The sequence below is a fragment of the Megalops cyprinoides genome, chromosome 11 (assembly GCF_013368585.1).
Source record: "Megalops cyprinoides isolate fMegCyp1 chromosome 11, fMegCyp1.pri, whole genome shotgun sequence".
In the NCBI taxonomy this organism is placed as follows: Eukaryota; Metazoa; Chordata; class Actinopteri; order Elopiformes; family Megalopidae; genus Megalops; species Megalops cyprinoides.
This window is the reverse complement of record NC_050593.1, coordinates 36,964,840-36,983,428: the sequence shown is the minus strand read 5'-3', so window position 1 is coordinate 36,983,428 and position 18,589 is coordinate 36,964,840. Positions and strand designations below refer to the sequence as shown.

General features: G+C 51.8%; 1 protein-coding gene across 6 annotated transcripts in view; it reads left to right on the top strand.

Annotated features, from left to right (window-relative positions):
* The window catches only part of LOC118786017 (tensin-like), a 180,636-nt gene that overhangs the window by 72,696 nt on the left and 89,351 nt on the right, over window positions 1-18,589 (top strand). For 4 of the 6 annotated variants that reach the window (XM_036541018.1, XM_036541015.1, XM_036541013.1 and 1 more), the window contains exon 3: window positions 4,005-4,042. In XM_036541018.1, coding sequence (XP_036396911.1) covers window positions 4,005-4,042 — 38 coding nt within the window. Of the gene's footprint in view, window positions 1-4,004; window positions 4,043-9,065; window positions 9,121-16,975; window positions 17,367-18,589 lie in introns of those variants that run through there. The other 2 variants (XM_036541017.1, XM_036541016.1) reach the window with 2 other exon arrangements.

Here is an 18,589-nt window from a genome sequence, read left to right as displayed (position 1 = left end):
CTGAGAGAGGAAAGTCATTGCTCTGTGCGTCCACTTGAGGGCAGCAGAGGAGATAGAATGACTAATGTGTAGCAAATCACAACAATGTTGTACTGCTCGTTTTTGAAAAATACTTCTACATATTACATACATATGATTCTTTCATTTCTGTTTGGATCAGATAGTCTCTGTGGAGCAAACAGCGGGTATCTGTTACATAGTTCACACATACAACTGTCAAAAACCTCCTGTATGTCAGAATCTGAACCCTACAAGCAAACGATCTTAGAGGTGTTAGAATTGTGTTACAAAGTAAACTAAGTGAAATGGATTATTTAATAGACATTTTCTCTCAATGTTGGCTTTGGAAACGGAAGCAATGTTCGGAAGAACAGTCTTGAGAGATGGGTGTGAAGATGCAGTGAGCTGATGAGTCAGTTTTTGTCATGTGGAAGTTATGGAGGCTTAGCAAGATGCTCCACAGAGGATAGAACCTCCCCCCGCTTCTCACAGGAAACTCTGACTCTCGCTGAAGTCGACAGGCAGTACATTTTCCACTGTTATACAGGTGAACCATACCGTCAGCTTCCAGTGCGAATCAGTTGGTTTAATGTGGCCTGTAGGTCACTCTGGTCCTGTTTTCACCAGTTTTTATCTTAATTGGGTGTGTGATGGCAGATTGCTCTTGTGGGTCGGCTGATAGACAGTCCTTTTACCCCAAAGCCACACAGAGCATGCTCCCTCCCCCGTCCCGCCTGTGAGCACCATCACGCTCATCCCCCTCGCTCCTGATGCCCGTCCCTCCATCCGTCCCCTCACAGCCGGGACAGCGGCAGCTCTGACCGTCCCCTCACAGCCGGGACAGCGGCAGCTCTGACCGTCCCCTCACAGCCGGGACAGCGGCAGCTCTGACCGTCCCCTCACAGCCGGGACAGCGGCAGCTCTGACCGTCCCCTCGCAGTCGGGACAGCGGCAGCTCTGACCGTCCTCTCTGAGAGCCATGCTGTCTTCATGTCTGAGCTCTGGGAGTGCGAGTCGTGAGGCTGATTACTGCAGTGGTCTGTGGTAGGAGTGAGACCTGTAAACGTGTGAGGACAGCAGACAGAACACGGACTGTGAGTTCCTGTTCTTTTGCGTTTATTCACACACTGTGTCACACAGCTAGATGGTAAACATTTACTCTGCTGCCCCAGGCAGCTGTACGTAGCCCTGCACTGAGGCATGAGACAGGATGGCTGTCCTGTTGGACTGAACCGGAGTGGTGCTAATCTGGGACCACTCGAACATTAAACACTGACAGGGCGCTGACCCATCCCAGCTGCAGTCAGAACGGTCCCTGGGAATTCTGGGAAGGCTTGCGTTGTTGTCCTTAGCTGCAGTGGCTGGGTCTGAGGGTATAGCTCCAGCTGGGGGGGGGGGTGGCTGTATACGGCCAGCGTGTGTCCTGGACTGAACCCTGGGGTGGAGAGCTGTGAGACTGTTTGTGTTCTCGTACTCCGGGGACCGGACCGACCCCGGGGCCCCGAGGCCTGCAGCCAGCCTGGGGGGGAAGGGCCCCCCCTCCCTGCGCTGCTCTCGGGCCGTACCCCGCCCAGACCCAGCCCATCCCGCTGGGAACCCGAGCCCATTATAAACGGCCCCAGCGAGGAAATGCCTGCCCCCCCCTCTTTTTACCACATTCCAGAAAGCGTGAGTCAGATGGGACCCAGCCTGCCTCGGTCCTGCCTCTCTGCAGCCAGTGCAGGGCTCAGGCCAGACCTCAGCCCCTCAGCCCGGCTCAGTTTATACACAAAGGCCCCCATTTCCTAAGAAGGCAAAGCTTGATGGAGGCCACAGCTCTCTGGGTTTCATTCCCAATATGGCAGTCCTTTGTGAAGCTGCTGCTCGGTGGAGCTTGTTCAGAGTCTGTGCGAGTGTTTGTGTGTGTTTGCGTGTGTGTGCGCGCGTGCGTGCGCGCGCGTGTGTGCGCGTGTTTGCGTGTGTGTACGTGTGTGTGCGTGTGTTTGTGTGTGTGTCTGTGTGTGTGTGTGAGTGTGTGTGTGCTCTCTGCTGGGAAGGCTAATATTCTGTGTGTGTGTATGTGCTGCGGAGTGTTGGGGAGAGCAGTGTTCAGTGGGTGTTAGGGACAGCGGTGTTCAGGTGTGGGTGGAGTCAGTGATGCAGGTGCAGGTGTGTCTCCTGTATGTCTATGTGGCAGAGCTTGTTGCAGGCCGCTGAGTGTAGAAGCTGGCTGGCCTGTTGAAGGGCAGGGAGTGAGCGTGTGGTAGATTGAGTGTCTGTGAAAGGGGTTAGCTGATAACTAGCAGCTTTATTATCACTGAGGGGTCAAGTGGTGTGCTCTTTGGTGGGAGGGCTGGGGAATCTGCCTAAATGGACAGACAAGGCTTGCAGTTGCTGTCCCTCCGGCGCTCAGCCTTATGGACGCTCTCCTATTCTGTTACACGGACCACAACTGAGCCACAGAGCTGCACAGTCGGAGAGAGAGGGAGAGAAAGGGAGGGAGAGGGAGAGAGAGAGAGAGAGAGGGGAGAGGGGGAGAAGGAGAGAGAGGGAGGGAGAGAGGGGAGAGAGGGAGAAGGAGGGAGTGGGAGAGAGAGAGAGGTTCCTCAGACTGCCTCCCATTTCCAGATTGCTCAGGCCTCTGCCCAGTACAGGAGGCTCGGATGCTAATGAAAATATCCTGTGAAGCGTAGAGGTATGTGAGTGCAGGGCCAAAGCAAAGCACCTTTCTGTACTGCTCGTCACGGGACCACTTACCCCCGTAACAGAGCCACTCATAACCCTGGACTAAAACATCATCCTGATAAATATTACACATATTCCAGAAACGATCCCAGACCAGAGACAGCTCTGCAGACATGTTAGACTTCACAGAAAAGCAGAGAGGTTGAAACTTGGGGAGGATGTTCCTCTGAAACGTTTGGATACCATTTTGGATAACATTTTAGGGGAATCAGGGGCTCTGTGATGTAACAGGCGTGACCTCTGTTTGCACACACAGCAGCAGAGTGGAAGGAAGCAGGCCTGTCTCATCACATTACATTACATTACATTACATTACGTTACATTGTTGTCATTTAGCAGATTCTCTTATCCAGAGCGACTTACATAGGTTACAATTTTTAAATATGATCCATTTATTTACTGAGGCAAATCTGGGTTAAGTACCTTGCCCAAGGGTACAACAGCAGTGTCCCATGTGGGGAATCAAACCTGCAGCCTTTCAGTGATGTGCGCTGCTCCTTACCGCTACACAACACTGCTGCCCATCGACCTCTGAGATCACGCAGCAGCTCTGAGCAGAACCTGGGCTGTGTGATGTGGGCACGGCCAACTCTGAGAGCATTTCCCAGAATCAGCAGAGCAGCCTGTGTGTAGGGCCTCTGTTCGCCAGGCTCCTCCCCCTCAGGAGAGTGACAGATCAGTGAGAGTGAACAATGTGTCCACTATGCGTCAGGCGTGGGCCCCTGCTCGCGAGGCGCACCTATGAGGGCCGGGGCCAGATCACGGGGGCCGGAGGGGGGGCCGGGGGGCGTGAGGCGCGGCAGGTTACCTGAGTTAAGGAATGTGGGGATACCTGGGCGTGAGGCGTCCTGCCGGCGTGCAGCTCACAGGAAACAGCGTCGAATGCAGCTTGATTAAACCACACAGGGGTTCGAGGAGCGGGCTTCATGGAGGACCACACTGCATCAGTACCTTCACTCGCCTGGTGAGCTTCGGCTTCCAGTGCTTTGAAACTCCTGCACTGCGCTGACGTGAGAAGTGGCTCAGAGCTTAAATAAGCGTTTGTGCGCAGCCAGTGTGCCGCTGAGCGTGGGGAAACATCACAAACTAACGGCTCACAATGTTTGACTAAGACCAAAGAGCAAACAAGTTGTGGAATTTGGACTGAGCTGCGCATTTTAATGTCCCTTTTTATTTACTGAATGTCTCATTTTATTTTGCATAGCAGTTTTTGAATTTAATATCTGTAAAAACTGCTTTTTGAAGGACTAACTGCTTGTGTCTCTCCTCTTTTCCCACAGTTTGCCGCTTAACGTGCCACAAGAAATGTGAGGTGAAGGTAAGAGTGAGAGCTTTCTCTGATTTCCACTCATTCATACCGAACTGCCGCGGTGCCCAAAAGTAACACAGAAGTAAAGGAAAAGCTCAGATCTGTCACGCCAGAGCAAACCGCCGGTGTGTTTGTCTTCATTGGACAGAAGTGAGGAGGTCACAGGTCACGAGAAGGTCAGTGGAGCATTTGGCACTGAGCGGCTACTCCAAACAGACCTCATCAAAAAGAAATCCTGTGCTGATCAGGAAGACAGCTTTCCTGCAGGAGTAATCCTTTCTCACATCTGAGGGATTCCTGCAGGATTTGGTCCTGGATATAAGTCTGCCGGTATTCTCGGGAAATGAGTCTCAAAACAAGTGTTTGCTGTCCCAGGATGTGCTTGATTTGGCAAAAGCCGTGCATCTTCACCCTTCCTAAGAATAACCTCACCCTTCCTAAGAATAACCTCACCCTGCCCCTGAATCATCAGAGGGCTGTTACACGATGGATTTGTTTTTAAAGTGGAGACATGTGGAGAGAGAGGGGGAGAGACGGGGGCAGAGTGAGAGGGAGAGAGGGAGAATAGGGAAAAGGTTTGAGGGGAAGGGTGGAGGGGACAGGGGAGGGGGTAAGAAAACAGCCCCATTTTTACAGGATGACTGCAGTGAGAGGTCTGGAGCGCTCTTCCCATCTGGCAGCCATTACTGCCTTGGCGGCGGTTTGAGTGGGCTCTCCGAGCTGCCAGGGCTACCTACTGCCCTGCCCGCGCGCCCACAGGAAATTCCAGGGGCGCGAGGTGGCTTAGAGAGGGGGGGTGCAGGGTCCACAGCCCCGTGGGGGTTGCTAGGCGATAGCCGCACTCTGTTTTTAAAAACGACATAATTGCACCGCTGTAGTTGTCCCCCGGGCCTCCATCTCCCTCCCCAAACGAAGTGCTTATTTACCCCAAAAACTCCCAGGGAAATATACAGCGTGTTTCCACAACACATCCTGAACAAAGAAGGGCTGAAAAGCGAAACCAAACAGAACACCAGGCGGTGAATGAAAGCAGGCTGAGCAGAGGAATAATAATGAACGCTGAAATGATTTGTTTTCCTTGCTGATGTTGAGCACGCTGGCAGGACCTGTTAAATATAGAGATCAGAGATTTCACTTCTGAAAACAGCCACAGAATATGGAAGCTTCCTTGATTGAAAGTTCTGATCTGTTTAAAAATTTGTTATCACTTCCTTAAAAAATCAGAAAAGAATTTCCTCTTGTTTAGAGAAGCAGAGATGTATTTGAAATGATCAAAATATCAGAAGCTGTGGAAGGACGAGTCGGTCTCTGGCATCATGTAGCCAGGGGGACAGCACTGGAAGGGATGAGTTTGAGATTTAAATGTCAGATAAATCAGTTTGAACTTTCCTCTTCTTCTCAGCTTGATTCATATGGGATCTTGCCTCTGTCAAATCCAAGAGTTTGTAATAATTCTTCTGATGACAGTTTATTCATTGACTTGCAAAGTTATAAAACTCTATATCCATATTTAGATAAGACTTGCACATGACCCTTGTATAACCTCAGACACTATCTCAGACCAATTAAATGACTTGGAGAAGGTCATGTGATCTACCCTTACTGAGATCAATCAGTGCCGAAGCGAGATGAACACCACCTGAACACAAACATGAGGTCATTTAAGATCCTCTGTGTCAAAAATGCATGCAAACATAGCAGAGACCAAACACTCTGTATTAAGAGTGCAAATAGTGCCCCTCAGACGCCTGTTCATAGAGAGGGCAGGGGATGAGAGGTGCATAGTGGGAAAAGGAGGACCTGGTTCTGTGGGATCTCAGGGTGGAAAAGCATCCAGCATGTGTGCAACTTCCAAACATACATAGCCTGGAAACATGAAGATTAGAAAAGATAAAAGGCCACAGTGCTAAAAGTGATAAAAGCCCCAGGATCCATTTCAGCCAGAGCCCAGAGAAATGGTGCCATTCAGCAGGGACCAGAGAAACAGTGCCATTTCATCAGGTGTGCATAGGGCTGCTTCAGGCAGCTCTTACTCTGGATCCACAGGTCTTTCCACCACTAAAAAAAAACATCTCTTGTTGTAGTTGATGTCTGGGCTGGGTGCATTGCAGCGTAGCTCACAGAAGGTCTGCATTATTTACCTGCATTGTTTTAAGATAATTCTCCCAGCTAAGAGCTACGGTGACGTCACTGAATTTCTCAGTAAAACCAAACAAAGAGACAATCTCTGGGTGACTGTAAATATAGGGAGAGGAGGTTGAGAGTGGGCTAAATAATTTAGAGGGGCTTCTGCCCCTGAGGTGAGGCACTTTCGGAGGAGTAAGTGCCAATACTCTGCGAATGCTACATTTTTTTCTCTGTCTGTGGCCCCTTGTGAACCGTGTGGAAAACATGAGCCAGCTCTGAGAGAGCCAGCGTGTAGCAGTGAGCAGGCCGAGGACCGGTGTGCCAGCAGAATTACCCCAGATTAGAACTCCAGTGGAAAAACGGCCAGCCAGAGACTTCAGCAGCCATTACAGTTTATAGAAGCACACAGCGCCTCTGGGAAGGAATTCATCTCAAATGTTCAGTGTGTTACTTTTATTTTGTAAGACGGCCCTGGGCTAAACAATGTTTTCAGTGTTTGAGAAATGTTAATTACTAAACTGCCTGCAGAGATACAATCTGCACATATATGACCTGTGGTATCATGTAACAAAGTATGAAGACTGAAATATTCAGTGCAAACGTATGGTGGATTTAAACTGACAGCTGAATAATGTATACCTGTGTCTGTCTGCAACAGTTACTGAAAAAAAAAACAGAAAACCATGTGCAGTTTTGATGCTCGTGTTTTTGCAATGTGGGCGGGACCGGCATCTGTTCCTTGAGATTGTGAGGTGTCTGGGAACTGTCAGACCGCACTCGTCACTGTCACTGAGAGTTCGAAGCCGTTCCTTAACCTCTGACACTCACACGTTACTGTGTCTTTAAACAGTGGAAGCTGCTGGTGGAGCTTCATGATATCAGAGGTTGGGAAGGACTTCCTACCTGCGTGCTGAGGGCCAGGCTGACAGGAAGAGGAGCATCCAGACAGAGTCCTGCTAGGATAGCTGGGCTGGACTGTGTGAGGAGAATAGTAGTTGCTGGTAGACTGGGCCCCAGGGCCACTGTGTATGTTTTGAGAAGGAAACCACTGTTACTGCGTAACAAGCAATGTCTGATAAATAACTGTGTGAGAACATTGAGAGGCAGACAATTAATAACCCCTCGGCTGTTGCTGTTCCTCCACAAGAATAACGGTTGATGTATTTACATTTCATTCTGCGACTGCCTCAGCATTGATCTGTGTTATTCCAGGCTGGATAAATGCTTGCTATTGTTAGGCCTGGCCGGTCCGTCTTTATTGCCCTCTTCGCCGTGTCTCCGTCCGTTCCTGAAGTGAGCCTGGCCCTGGGGCTGACAGCCTGGCTTTGATGGATGGGCTGCTGTTGCTGAGAGACTTATGTCCCTGCCGCGGTTGTTGCCTTTGCCACTGCAGAGGCACGGTTTCGCCCTGAACGTGTTTTGATGGGCAAGAGCTCAGCAGAGCTGATGTAAAAGTCAGGCTGCCTGAAGGCTGGGGTCACGCTGAGTCTCCAACTGCCGTTCCCCATGACCTCCGCGGTGGGAACCCAGCAGCAAACACAGGAGGGTCTGTCCTTACCCAGGGAGCTTAGAACCAGAGAGCCAAGCTCCTCATGCGCAGGAGTATATAGGCTCACCCAGAGAGCCGTGGAGCTGTATGCAAAGAGAAGGCCCCTGTCCAAAATCTTAGACCCAGTTTAGCCAAGGCAAATAGGGGCTTCAGTGCTGCAGCAGAGATCAGAGATGAGCTTTGCCTCAGTCTGAGAGGATGGGTCAGTCCTGTCCGTTCACCCACAGCATTACGCAGCCTTGTGCAGGCGGAGTGTCCACCCAAACGCAGATGTTGAAGGCGGGGCTGGCAGCAACAATGGAGCAGGGCTGTTTACAGCAACAGGAGCTCTGGCTGTCAGCTGCTTCCAGGCCAGCTTGGGCCGTCCTCACATGCTGTTGACATGGTTTCTCCTTTCAGTCAAAACAGAATAACATACACAAGTCACCAAGGAGCAATGAGAGGATGAATCATTTCTTTTAGAAACAGTCAACAACAGAAATCAAGTCAACATTAGCACCAGTGACCAGAAGATCAGTAACATTTGAAATGCATAAACTGTAGCCAATTGTTGTTTTCTTCCATATCCAGCCCCATAAACACAAGGTCTGTACCCAGCAGTTTCAGTCCAAATGCATTATATAAAGTGAAATGGTGGCTCCCCCAAGTGGTGTGGAGGTCTGCAGCAGGAGGGTGCTATAGAGTGAGGCTGGGTTGTGAAGCGGTGCAGTTGATAACCTGTAAGCAAGTCTTTATCATTCCTTGGAAACAGAACAATACAAAGACATCTTTCTTAAGTAATTAATCAGCCTTTTACTGGTGACATTGCCAGACACTTTTTAGTACAGTTGTCAGAAACTGTCCTTGAAAATATAGGCTAGTTGCTTTGGCTGCTCTTATTTTCACCTTGCGGGAACAGTGGAGTGATGGATGTGTCCGTCTCTCCTCCCACAGCACCGGTTCATGTCTCGTCTGTGACCCCGCTTTCAGGAGTGGGGTGTCCTCTGTGTGGCACTCACTGTGTGCCATTACAGCTAATTATGGATGTAGTGGTGGAGCCAGAGGGTAGCTGTTGATATTATGTGCGTGTATCAGAGCGGGGGGGGGGGGGGGGGGTCGGGGGGCTGGTGGGGGTGTAATCACTGTGCAGGATGTGTGCTTGTATCAGGGGTTGGGGGGGGGCATAATCACTGTGCAGGGTGTGTGTGTTTGTATCGGAGAGGGGAGGGGTGTGTGCTTGTGTGAGCTGGATCCTGACAGCACATTAGCGAGGTGTGGATTTGAATGCTTGGAAGGAAGTGTGCGCGGGGCTGTGTGTTCCCTGAGCCCTTCCAGCGTGCTTCCTCTCTGAGTGCTCACACGCACCCTCAGCCCAACGGCAGCGGCCACTGCAGCCCCAGCTCCACAGCGACGCTCCGCTCCTCTCTCAGGGGTAAGGCCGAGTGTGTGAGAGAGCAGCCGAGTGTGTGAGAGAGCAGCCGGGTGTGTGAGAGAGCAGCCGGGTGTGTGAGAGAGCAGCCGAGTGTGTGAGAGAGCAGCAGTGTGTGTCTGAGAGAGCAGCAGTGTGTGTGAGAGAGAGCAGCCGAATGTGTGAGAGAGGGCAGTGTGTGTGTGAGAGAGCAGCAGTGTGTGTGAGAGAGCAGCCGAGTGTGTGAGAGAGCAGCCGGGTGTGTGACAGAGCAGCCGAGTGTGTGAGAGAGCAGCCGAGTGTGTGAGAGAGCAGCCGAGTGTGTGAGAGAGCAGCCGGGTGTGTGAGAGAGCAGCAGTGTGTGTGAGAGAGCAGCAGTGTGTGTGTGAGAGAGAGCAGCAGTGTGTGTGAGAGAGCAGCAGTGGGTGTTTGAGAGAGCAGCCATGTGTGTGTGAGAGAGCAGCCGAGTGTGTGAAAGAGCAGCCGGGTGTGTGAGAGAGCAGCCGAGTGTGTGAGAGAGCAGCCGAGTGTGTGAGAGAGCAGCCGGGTGTGTGAGAGAGCAGCCGAGTGTGTGAGAGAGCAGCCGGGTGTGTGAGAGAGCAGCCGAGTGTGTGAGAGAGCAGCAGTGTGTGTGAGAGAGCAGCAGTGTGTGTCTGAGAGAGCAGCAGTGTGTGTGAGAGAGCAGCAGTGGGTGTCTGAGAGAGCAGCCGTGTGTGTGAGACAGCAGTCGAGTGTGTGAGAGAGCAGTGTGAAAGGACGTGGAGCAGAGGTAATTTCCTCAGGGTCTTGCTGTGCACCTGACTGCCCCATGTTACATGCAGTCAGTGTTTTGCTGAGCAGCTGCAGGCTTCATCTAGCTGCGTTTCTCCAGTCTATCAGTGTGCTGCAGTGGAGCTGCATGTCAGCTGATCAGCTGACCCTTTATGGCTCATGCGTGCGCAGTGAGCACCCCTAAGAAGTGGCTTTTTTTACAAGCTTTGCCATGGCGTAACTGCAGTGTGGGGTGCGCAGCAGCGGGGATGTCCGACCAGGACGGGGGCTGTTTGGCAGGCAGAGGGGGTGGCCAGCAGCCGTGTTCTCAGATGCCGCGGCCTCATTAGTGCCCCTGCAGTGGCTTTCCAGCTCATTTCGCCCGGGCTGCTCCGTCTCCCATGCCGCGGCTTCCCCTCAGAAAGGGATACTTTGTTATTACTGGTGATTTATTACCGGAGTTTAATTGAAAAGCCGTGTTTCTGGAATATGGGCGAAGCGGTTTAATTATTTCATGGGGTGTAGGCTGGAGTCTAGGTTTGGCACGGGGACGAGAGCAAGCTCAGGGATTTCAATCATCAGCACACACAGGCTGGAAAAAATCGGGGTGTTTTGGCAGGGGTCGACATCCGTGAGACTCATCTGTTTCCCTCCAGAGCTCCAATCCACCCAAAATCCCCAGACCACCCCGCCCACCCCCTGCCCCCCTTCTCTGGTCCACAGCCACTCACAGCCTTTGATTTTTCAGTATTGTTTTTGTTTTTTCACGATTAGCCCGGTAATCAACATATTAATACAATGACTTCTCACGAATACTTTCATATTAGGGTGTGCCCATTGACACTAATGGTGTTGGCTCCTTTCAGCTTGTCTTAAAAGCCTTGTCCTGAAAATGTCCTCTTCCTCTTCCCTGTACCCTCTGGCTGTGAAGTGTTCTATTTTTCCACTTTGATGCATGTGTTCATGCATTTTTTTCATATTTTATCTTATATTAATGCACTAAATGATGCATTTTATATTTTAATTTATCAATTTGGCTCATAAAGCAAGCATTTTTTACAGCATCATGGTTCTTAGGATGAGCTTTGTACATCATGTGTATGTGTGAGTATCTGCATCTGTTATTAAGACATGCAGTATTTATGCAGACCCAGCTGTGTTACAGACAGTGGCACAGGTGAGCTCAACACAAGATTCACTGAACATATTGCTGATTGATTTCCGTTTGAGCCACTCGTTTGAGATCACAGTAGAACTCACTCCTGACATCTTAGATTCACATCAGTCTGAGCTTTTGTTCGCTGACATCTGTTTGTGCATTGTGAGATGTTACCAGATTCACCTCTTACAATTAGACAGGTGTGACAATGTAGGTGTAAAAGATGCATGATGCATTCAACTCTCCTCTAACCTGTCTGTGATGATTGCTCCAATTCTGTTGGGTCTGATGGATTGTCGTTTGAGATAGCTCAGCATGGATAGCCTTTCCCCGCCCATCCTGCTACGCCCCGTCCCACCCTGCTACGCCCTGTTCCACTGTTCTATGCCCCGTCCCATCCTGCTACGCCCTGTTCCACTGTTCTACGCCCCGTCCCACCCTGCTACGCCCTGCCCCACCCTGCTACGCCCTGCCCCACCCTGCTACGCCCTGCCCCACCCTGCTATGCCCCGTCCCACCCTGCTACGCCCTGTTCCACTGTTCTACGCCCTGTTCTACCCTGCTACGCCCTGCCCCACCCTGCTATGCCCCGTCCCACCCTGCTACGCCCTGTTCCACTGTTCTACGCCCTGTTCTACCCTGCTACGCCCTGTCCCACCCTGCTATGCCCTGCCCCACCCTGCTACGCCTTGCTCTGCTCGAGAGTGACAGAGACGCAGCCTTTTCCCAGACTGGGCTGGAAGCTCACTGCTCTTTCTGGCTGTAGCTCGGCTGCTCCCTGGTTTCCAGCAGCCTGTAGTCCTGTAGCTCTGGTCAGCTAATGCCTTTGATGGTCCCTTTAAAATGTCTCAAAAATAAATAATCTCCAGCCCACTTGTCAAATATTTTCATGGCTGTTGACTCTGCGTTCTGAAGTGTTTGTTGTTTTGTGCAAAGGCTGGGGCTTTGAAGTAAAAACATCATGTTTATAGAGTCCATGCTCCGTTAAATGCCTGAATCCCCACAGAGCTAGTGCTAACACCAGTGCAGCCTGCAGACGTCTCCACACGACTGCTGTGGTAGCAGGGAGATGCAGCAGGCACCCGGGCCTCCATGTTTTCCTTGTGCGTATACCATCCACTCACACTCGACACATTTCCGCTACACTCCTCTGGAGAATGGCCCACATTTAGCAGCGTAATTCTTTGTGTCTGACTGTGTATGTGAGGGTGTAATGCATATTCATGGGTTATTACTGATGTCTGCAATCAACCCAAGATGCATGACACAACACAGGTGATGTATTTGTGTCGTGTCTTTGAACAGTAAGCATTTGCAAGCAGGGCTGTTGCGTGCAGCCGTGACCCAGGAGGGGATGCTTTGGCCTGGCTGTTGGCTCCAGAGAAACAGTGATCAGGAAGCACGTGCCGCTCTCCCATCATCCTGTTTTTAAGTATAAATGGAAGGTGCCCCCAGACAGCTTCAGGAGTGACCAAAACACACATCGGATGGATTGTTCTGTGAGATTTTTGGCTGTGTACTGGCTATTCTTTATTGAAGCTGAGCGCATGGGAAATCGCCTCGGAGTTGTTGGCAGTCGCTGGTAATGACCTGAACATCCTGCTGTCATTAAACAGGCAGACTGCGTACAGCCGCGAGGCGCGCAGGGGAAGCAGATGACGTGAATGCTGCTTTGGCTCAGGTGACCAGGTCTTTCCCCTCTGTGATACTACCTTTGGCTCAGCCCGTCGCTCAGTCCTCCAGGTTTCTGCAGCCTGCAGTGTCCAAGCTCTCTGTGAAAGTGTGCCGCAGCCACAACAACATTTGTACTTCAGGTTGCTGAGCGCATCACAACAGCATCAAACACGCTGAAGCTGTGGGGGTTTGGCCTGGTGCAGGCTTCGAGATGCTCTGGAAAGAATGTAAGCAGCAGGCCGAGGGAGCAACAGTGTGGGCCAGGAGTCCCTGGAGGATGAGAGAGAGAGAGGAAGAGAGGAAAGGAGAGAGAGAGAGAAAAAGAGAGACAGGGAGGGGCAGAGAGAGAGGCTGAGAGAGAGACGCTCCTCACTGATTATGCAGTGCCTAATTGGAACCAGACCGCTCTGGTGGGAAAGGGCACAGGCAGAGATTCCCCGCTGTTTTCAGCCTGCAGTGGGTGAGATGCCATGAAGAGTCAGGCTGTTCCATACAGAGTGACACCTGAGCCCAGGTAAAGACCTCTCACAGCAGTCAGTCAGCCCCTGAGGGGATTTCTGCATAGAAAATAAACCTTCTTCACTCCATTTATTCTTACAGGTTGCAGAGTGCTTATTAAATGCCTTCAGCACATGCAGCTGCAGACATGATATGAGGAATATCTCAGAGCAGCCAGGCAGTCATGGTCTGAAATGAACCCCAACAGGCTAAAAATAGCTGGATCTCATTGGCCTTGTGTTACACGGAGAGGAAATGAAATTCATTAGGTGCTGTGTGAAACAGTGCTTTTATCAAAGGCAGCGTGTGATTAGATTAGTGTGATTTGCTGTGCTGGACAGCCGTGTCCTCGCGTGGATGACTGAGAGAAGGCCACTGTGGTGGAGCTGGGCCTACCAGCAGGGCAGCAGGTGTTCAACAGGTCTGTGTGTCCCGCGTCTCTGGAACGGGAGAAAAAGATGTCAGCAAAACACAACCCCCTGGCCGTTCGAAGCCTGCGTGTGGATCGGGAGCAGTGAATGGGTTCCCTGTGTGCATGACAGCTCAATGAACAGTGTGGACACTCTCCATGTCCAGCAGGCCAACAGGCTGATTGAGGCGGGGGTAACGTCGTTATTGGGGAATGCTGTGAGAGGCTGATGTGTTAGTCTTTAGCGGCGCGTGGAGAAAGACCGTGACTCAGCTCTGCATCCTGGGGGGATGTGTGTAACATGGTGCAGCTGTGTTTCGGGAACCTGCCTACACGCCCGTCTGTCCCGGGCCAGGCCACATGCATATGTAATTACTAACGGGCTAATCAGCAGAATTCCGACGCTGTCTGCGCGGGGCGGGTAAGCCGATACCCAGCGCGCTAACGGCTCTGTTATTTCATCGCTGCAGCGCAGTTTGTGTAACCGCCCCTGGCCTGCGAGATCTGGAACCTTCTCCCTCGCTGGAATTATTTATCCTTCTGATTGCTGCGTTTTCCTCACGCTACTGATGCGTGCTGTTCTGCACGGGTGAGAGCCCGACATGCACGCTCACTGTCTGAGCCAGCAGGGCACAGGTGGCCATACTGCTTCATCAGGTTCTACAGCAGCAGGCCGTGTGGGTGTACCTGTTTCAGGGTGAAAGGGACACCTCTGAATGGCTTTCTCCTGTTACAGTCACACACCTGTGTGCTGGAGGGCCGCAGTTTTACCTTCTAGCTGAATTTCTGAACGTTGGCACAGAATGCAGTCTGGGGGGCAAGGCCTCCTGACTATGCACTGAGCTCATAATGGTTGCTTTAGTTGCACTCCTGTTTGAAATGGTGGCAGGCTAAATCAGGCTAATGTTTATATGTCCTTGATCGTGAAAGCGATTCGCTCATCTGCCTTGGAGCGTTCTGGACCACAGCCTCAGTGGAGAGACCTGAACATGATAACCCTGGGAGCCGGCAGAGGAGTGTGTGCCATGCCCGACACACCCCAGCCAGGGCGCGTGTGCCATGTGCTCTGTCCCTCAGTGATAGGCCAGCTGCCCAGCTGCTCACTCAGAGCGTTTCAGCGCTGGCCTTGTGATTGGCTGCTGCAGGTTTCTGCAGGAATCATGTGAAGCGTCTTAGGAAGGCTCCCTGTAAGAATGTGTGGAATGAGCTTCCAGAGTCTCTCTGAGTCTCTCAGTCTCTCTGACTCTCTTAGTCTCTCTGACTCTCACTCTCTCTCAGTGTCTCTGTCTCTCTCTGACTCTCTCTCAGTCTCTCTGAATCTCTCTCTGTCTCTCAGTCTCTCTTTGTGTCTCTGACTCTCTCAGTGTCTCTGTCTCTCTCTGACTCTCTCAGTCTCTCTTTGTCTCTCTGACTCTCTCAGTGTCTCTGTCTCTCTCTGACTCTCTCTCAGTCTCTCAGTCTCTCTTCGTCTCTCTGACTCTCTCTGAGTCTCTGACTCTCTCTGACTGTCTCTCAGTCTCTCTGAGCTCCTGCTCGGCAGGGTCTGCAGGGTCTACTCTCCTGTCTCTCCACCACTGGTCCACCTGTTTTCATTTGGCACATCAGTGCATGGAGCTTTAGCCTGAATGGTGGGCAGGGTGAGTACACAGTACACACACACACACACACACACACACACAGTTTATAGGGTTTTGCCCAGGACTCCTTGTACTCAGAGGTGTGTAATACTAAGCCATGGCACCCTGTTATTTCCACTGCTGCTGCGCCTCCTACACACCCTGCTGCTGCTTTCTCCAGCTTGTCATTAATAGCCAATCAGAGATTTCACACCCTACACACAGCTGGTTGCCATGACTGCAGGTGCCATCTCACTTTGATGAAACAACGCAAAACAAATATGTCATTGTTTCCATCTGTTAGAGTGTCAGAATGCTGTTTCTGCCACCACTGTTATTAAGATGGCTGATTATACCTGTACAGCAAAGGTATGGAAATGTACTGCCACAGAATAACTGCACAATTACAACACGCCATCACAGGAATAGCTACGTGCTAAAGTGGGCAAAAACACTGGCCCAGTGCTGTTGGGAACAGTGCTGTCGGGGACAGTGCTGTCGGGGACAGTGCTGTCGGGAACAGTGCTGTCGGGAACAGTGCTGTCGGGAACAGTGCTGTCGGGAACAGTGCTGTTGGGGCCAGTGCTGTTGGGACAGTGTGAAAGTGTTGCTGCAGTGCTAGCGACTGGCTTTAGCTACGTTTGCGTAGCTGTGAAGAGGCTGCCTCGGCTGGGAGTGGAGGGAGGCAGCCCCCCCCAGAATGCTGGGAAGGTAGCTGCCTGAGTGTGAGTGAGTGTGTGTGTGTGTGTGAGTGAGTGTGTGTGTGTGTGTGTATGTGTGTGTGTGTGTGTGTGTGTGTGTGTGTATGTGTGTGGGGGGCAGGGAGAGGGTAGGGAGAAATATGGACACACCCATCTCCGGGGCCCAACAGTGGCTGCATTGTTTTACCTTACAAACACGACACTTCAAAGAGGCCTCTCAGCACGGTGTCTCTCCGTGGAGAGGGGAGTAGTTCATTTGGTACTGTACACGGAGCGAGACTTTGATAGCTCTCTGTCTGGCCGAGGGTGACGAGTTACTGCTGAAGTTATCTGAGGTTATTTAACTGCGAGGGATTGATAAGGCTCCCTATTTCAATAAAGCTCTGTGTGCTGTAATTTTTCTCTTCTGTCTCATTGCCATTTGTATTTGTAACCCTTAGATCATGGTGCACTGTATGCTGTTGTAGTATGCTTGCATACAGTTGGACACTGACTGATTTATTGTTTGTTATTTGGCATTGCTTATTTTGTTCATTATACAGTTGCATGATACATTTTTGCCATCTTTTATGATTGTTCTGCTTGGTTATGCTAAAATGATAGATTGCAAATGGCAGCTGGATTTGGGTTACTGTACAGCAGCTGTTAGAAATATCATTTCTTCTGCTTAATGGCTGCGGTTTGTGCGAGCGTCGGGTGCTGGATGTGAGGGAGGCTGCCCAGTGCGTAGACCAGGCTGCCGTGGCCGGGCTGACAGAGAGCCCTCACTCTGAGCTGCTGTAGAGCCTGGCGCTGAGCTTGTCAACTCATGTTTAACCTGTAAACTGAGAACTTGATAACAACCAGAGGGGGGTGCGTCCTGTCGGCGAGCCTGCAGTCCAGCCCCTGTGCTTTCTGGAAGTTCAGCTTTACGTTTTATTGGTTAATTTTTTTCCCCCCAGATGTGTTCTTGCATATCGAGGAAGAGAGAGAGAGTCATACAGGGAGAGCGAGGGAGAGAGAGAGAGAGAGAGAGAGAGAGAGAGAGGGTGGGAGAGTGGGAGGGGAGTGAGTGAGAGAGAGAGAGGGGAAAGGGAATGGGAATATCCTGCAGCCAGACTTCCCAGATTCCGTGCCGTGCGCTTCTCAAGTTTTGGGTGCTAGGACCGAAGTTGGCCTCCTGTCTGCTCTTGGCCATATATAGTATATATTTTTTTCCTGGCTGGGGAGAACGAACTACAAGCCAGGAGGGAGAGTGGAGAGGCAGCTGAAGTCAGAGGAGCGCACACACACGCACACTCACACACGCGCACACGCGTGCACACCTCCGTGTGCTCCTCCGCGCGGCTCCCTGGATTGCCCTCGCTGTTTCTGAGCGGCGTGCAGGGGATAGGCTCGGTGAGGCGGCGTGCCGGGGACAGGCTCGGCTGGGGACAGCATGCGGCAGTGAGAGCAGGGGGAGGATGGCCACCGCCGTGTTCCAGGTAAGAGCGCTCACCGTTCCGCTGGGGCGGCTGGCGGGGAAAACTCTCCTCAAATATGCCTGGAATCTGAGCTGCTCTCTCCCATTGATCTGTTGCTCCGCTGGAAAGCAGTAACTCTCCGGCTCACGGTTACTACACTCTGTTCGCGGGCTGTGTGTAAATGAGACCTGGTGTCTGTGCGCTTTCCCTGCTTTTTACAGCAGGACACAGGCAGCGTGCTCCGGCAGGACTCGCGTACAGAATTAGAGATACTGTGCAAGTGTCCCAGTCAGTCTTTGTAAAGGAATTTAACACATTTAGACATTTTTTGTACAATTTAGTAAATAAGTGGGGTTTCAGTATATTAGTTTCAATAAGTTTCAGTATATTAACACTGCGGTTTCCCTTTTGAATAGCACATTAACAGTGCTTTAGTGGACCTTGTTAAAAACTGCTTCGTGCTGGAGTACGTGCAGGGCATGTGTGCACCGGTGCAGCCAAGACTGTCTCTGTCAAACATGACAGTGATGAAAGGAGCCGTGCATTGCAGTGAGCTGAGGGCTCCGCTGTTACTTTTTCATGTGCTATTAGATAGTTTTTCTTGCACAAGATCCAGTGTAATACTGAACAGTGGCAGTTGTTTATTAGCTGGGAGAGCGTGTGCAGCAGCTTTTGTTAGTGGTGCGCACGGTGCAGTGTTCGGAAAGCACCTCGCTGAGCGCTGATCTGAGGTCAGCTCAGCCGCGCGGTGGTCCTGGCCCTTCCTTTCATCTCCTCGGGAGAGAGATTTGCAGCCTGTCAGACGCGCTGCCTTCCCCGGCTGCACACGTTTTCTGCTTTTACTGTAACAAATGCATCTGACAGGAGTGACAAATCCACTGCTAAACCCCGAACAATAGCCCCCCCCGGAGGGCCGTGTGTGCGGTGCGGTCAGACATGCCTCCTGCGGCCCAGCGCTCTGCTGCTGTACGCTCTCTCCCACGCGTCTGCCGCAAGCCGCCATCCGTCACCTGGCGGGGCGGAGCCGCGGGCGCTGTCCACTGGAGCAGTCCGTCACCTGACGGGGCGGAGCCGCGGGCGCTGTCCGCTGGAGCAGTCCGTCACCTGGCCGGGCGGAGCCGCGGGCACTGTCCGCTGGAGCAGTCCGTCACCTGGCGGGGCGGAGCCGCGGGCGCTGTCCGCTGGAGCAGGGCACAGGGTCAGGTGGCAGCCTGCTTAGTGTTTGTCAGTGCCTTCAAATGGTC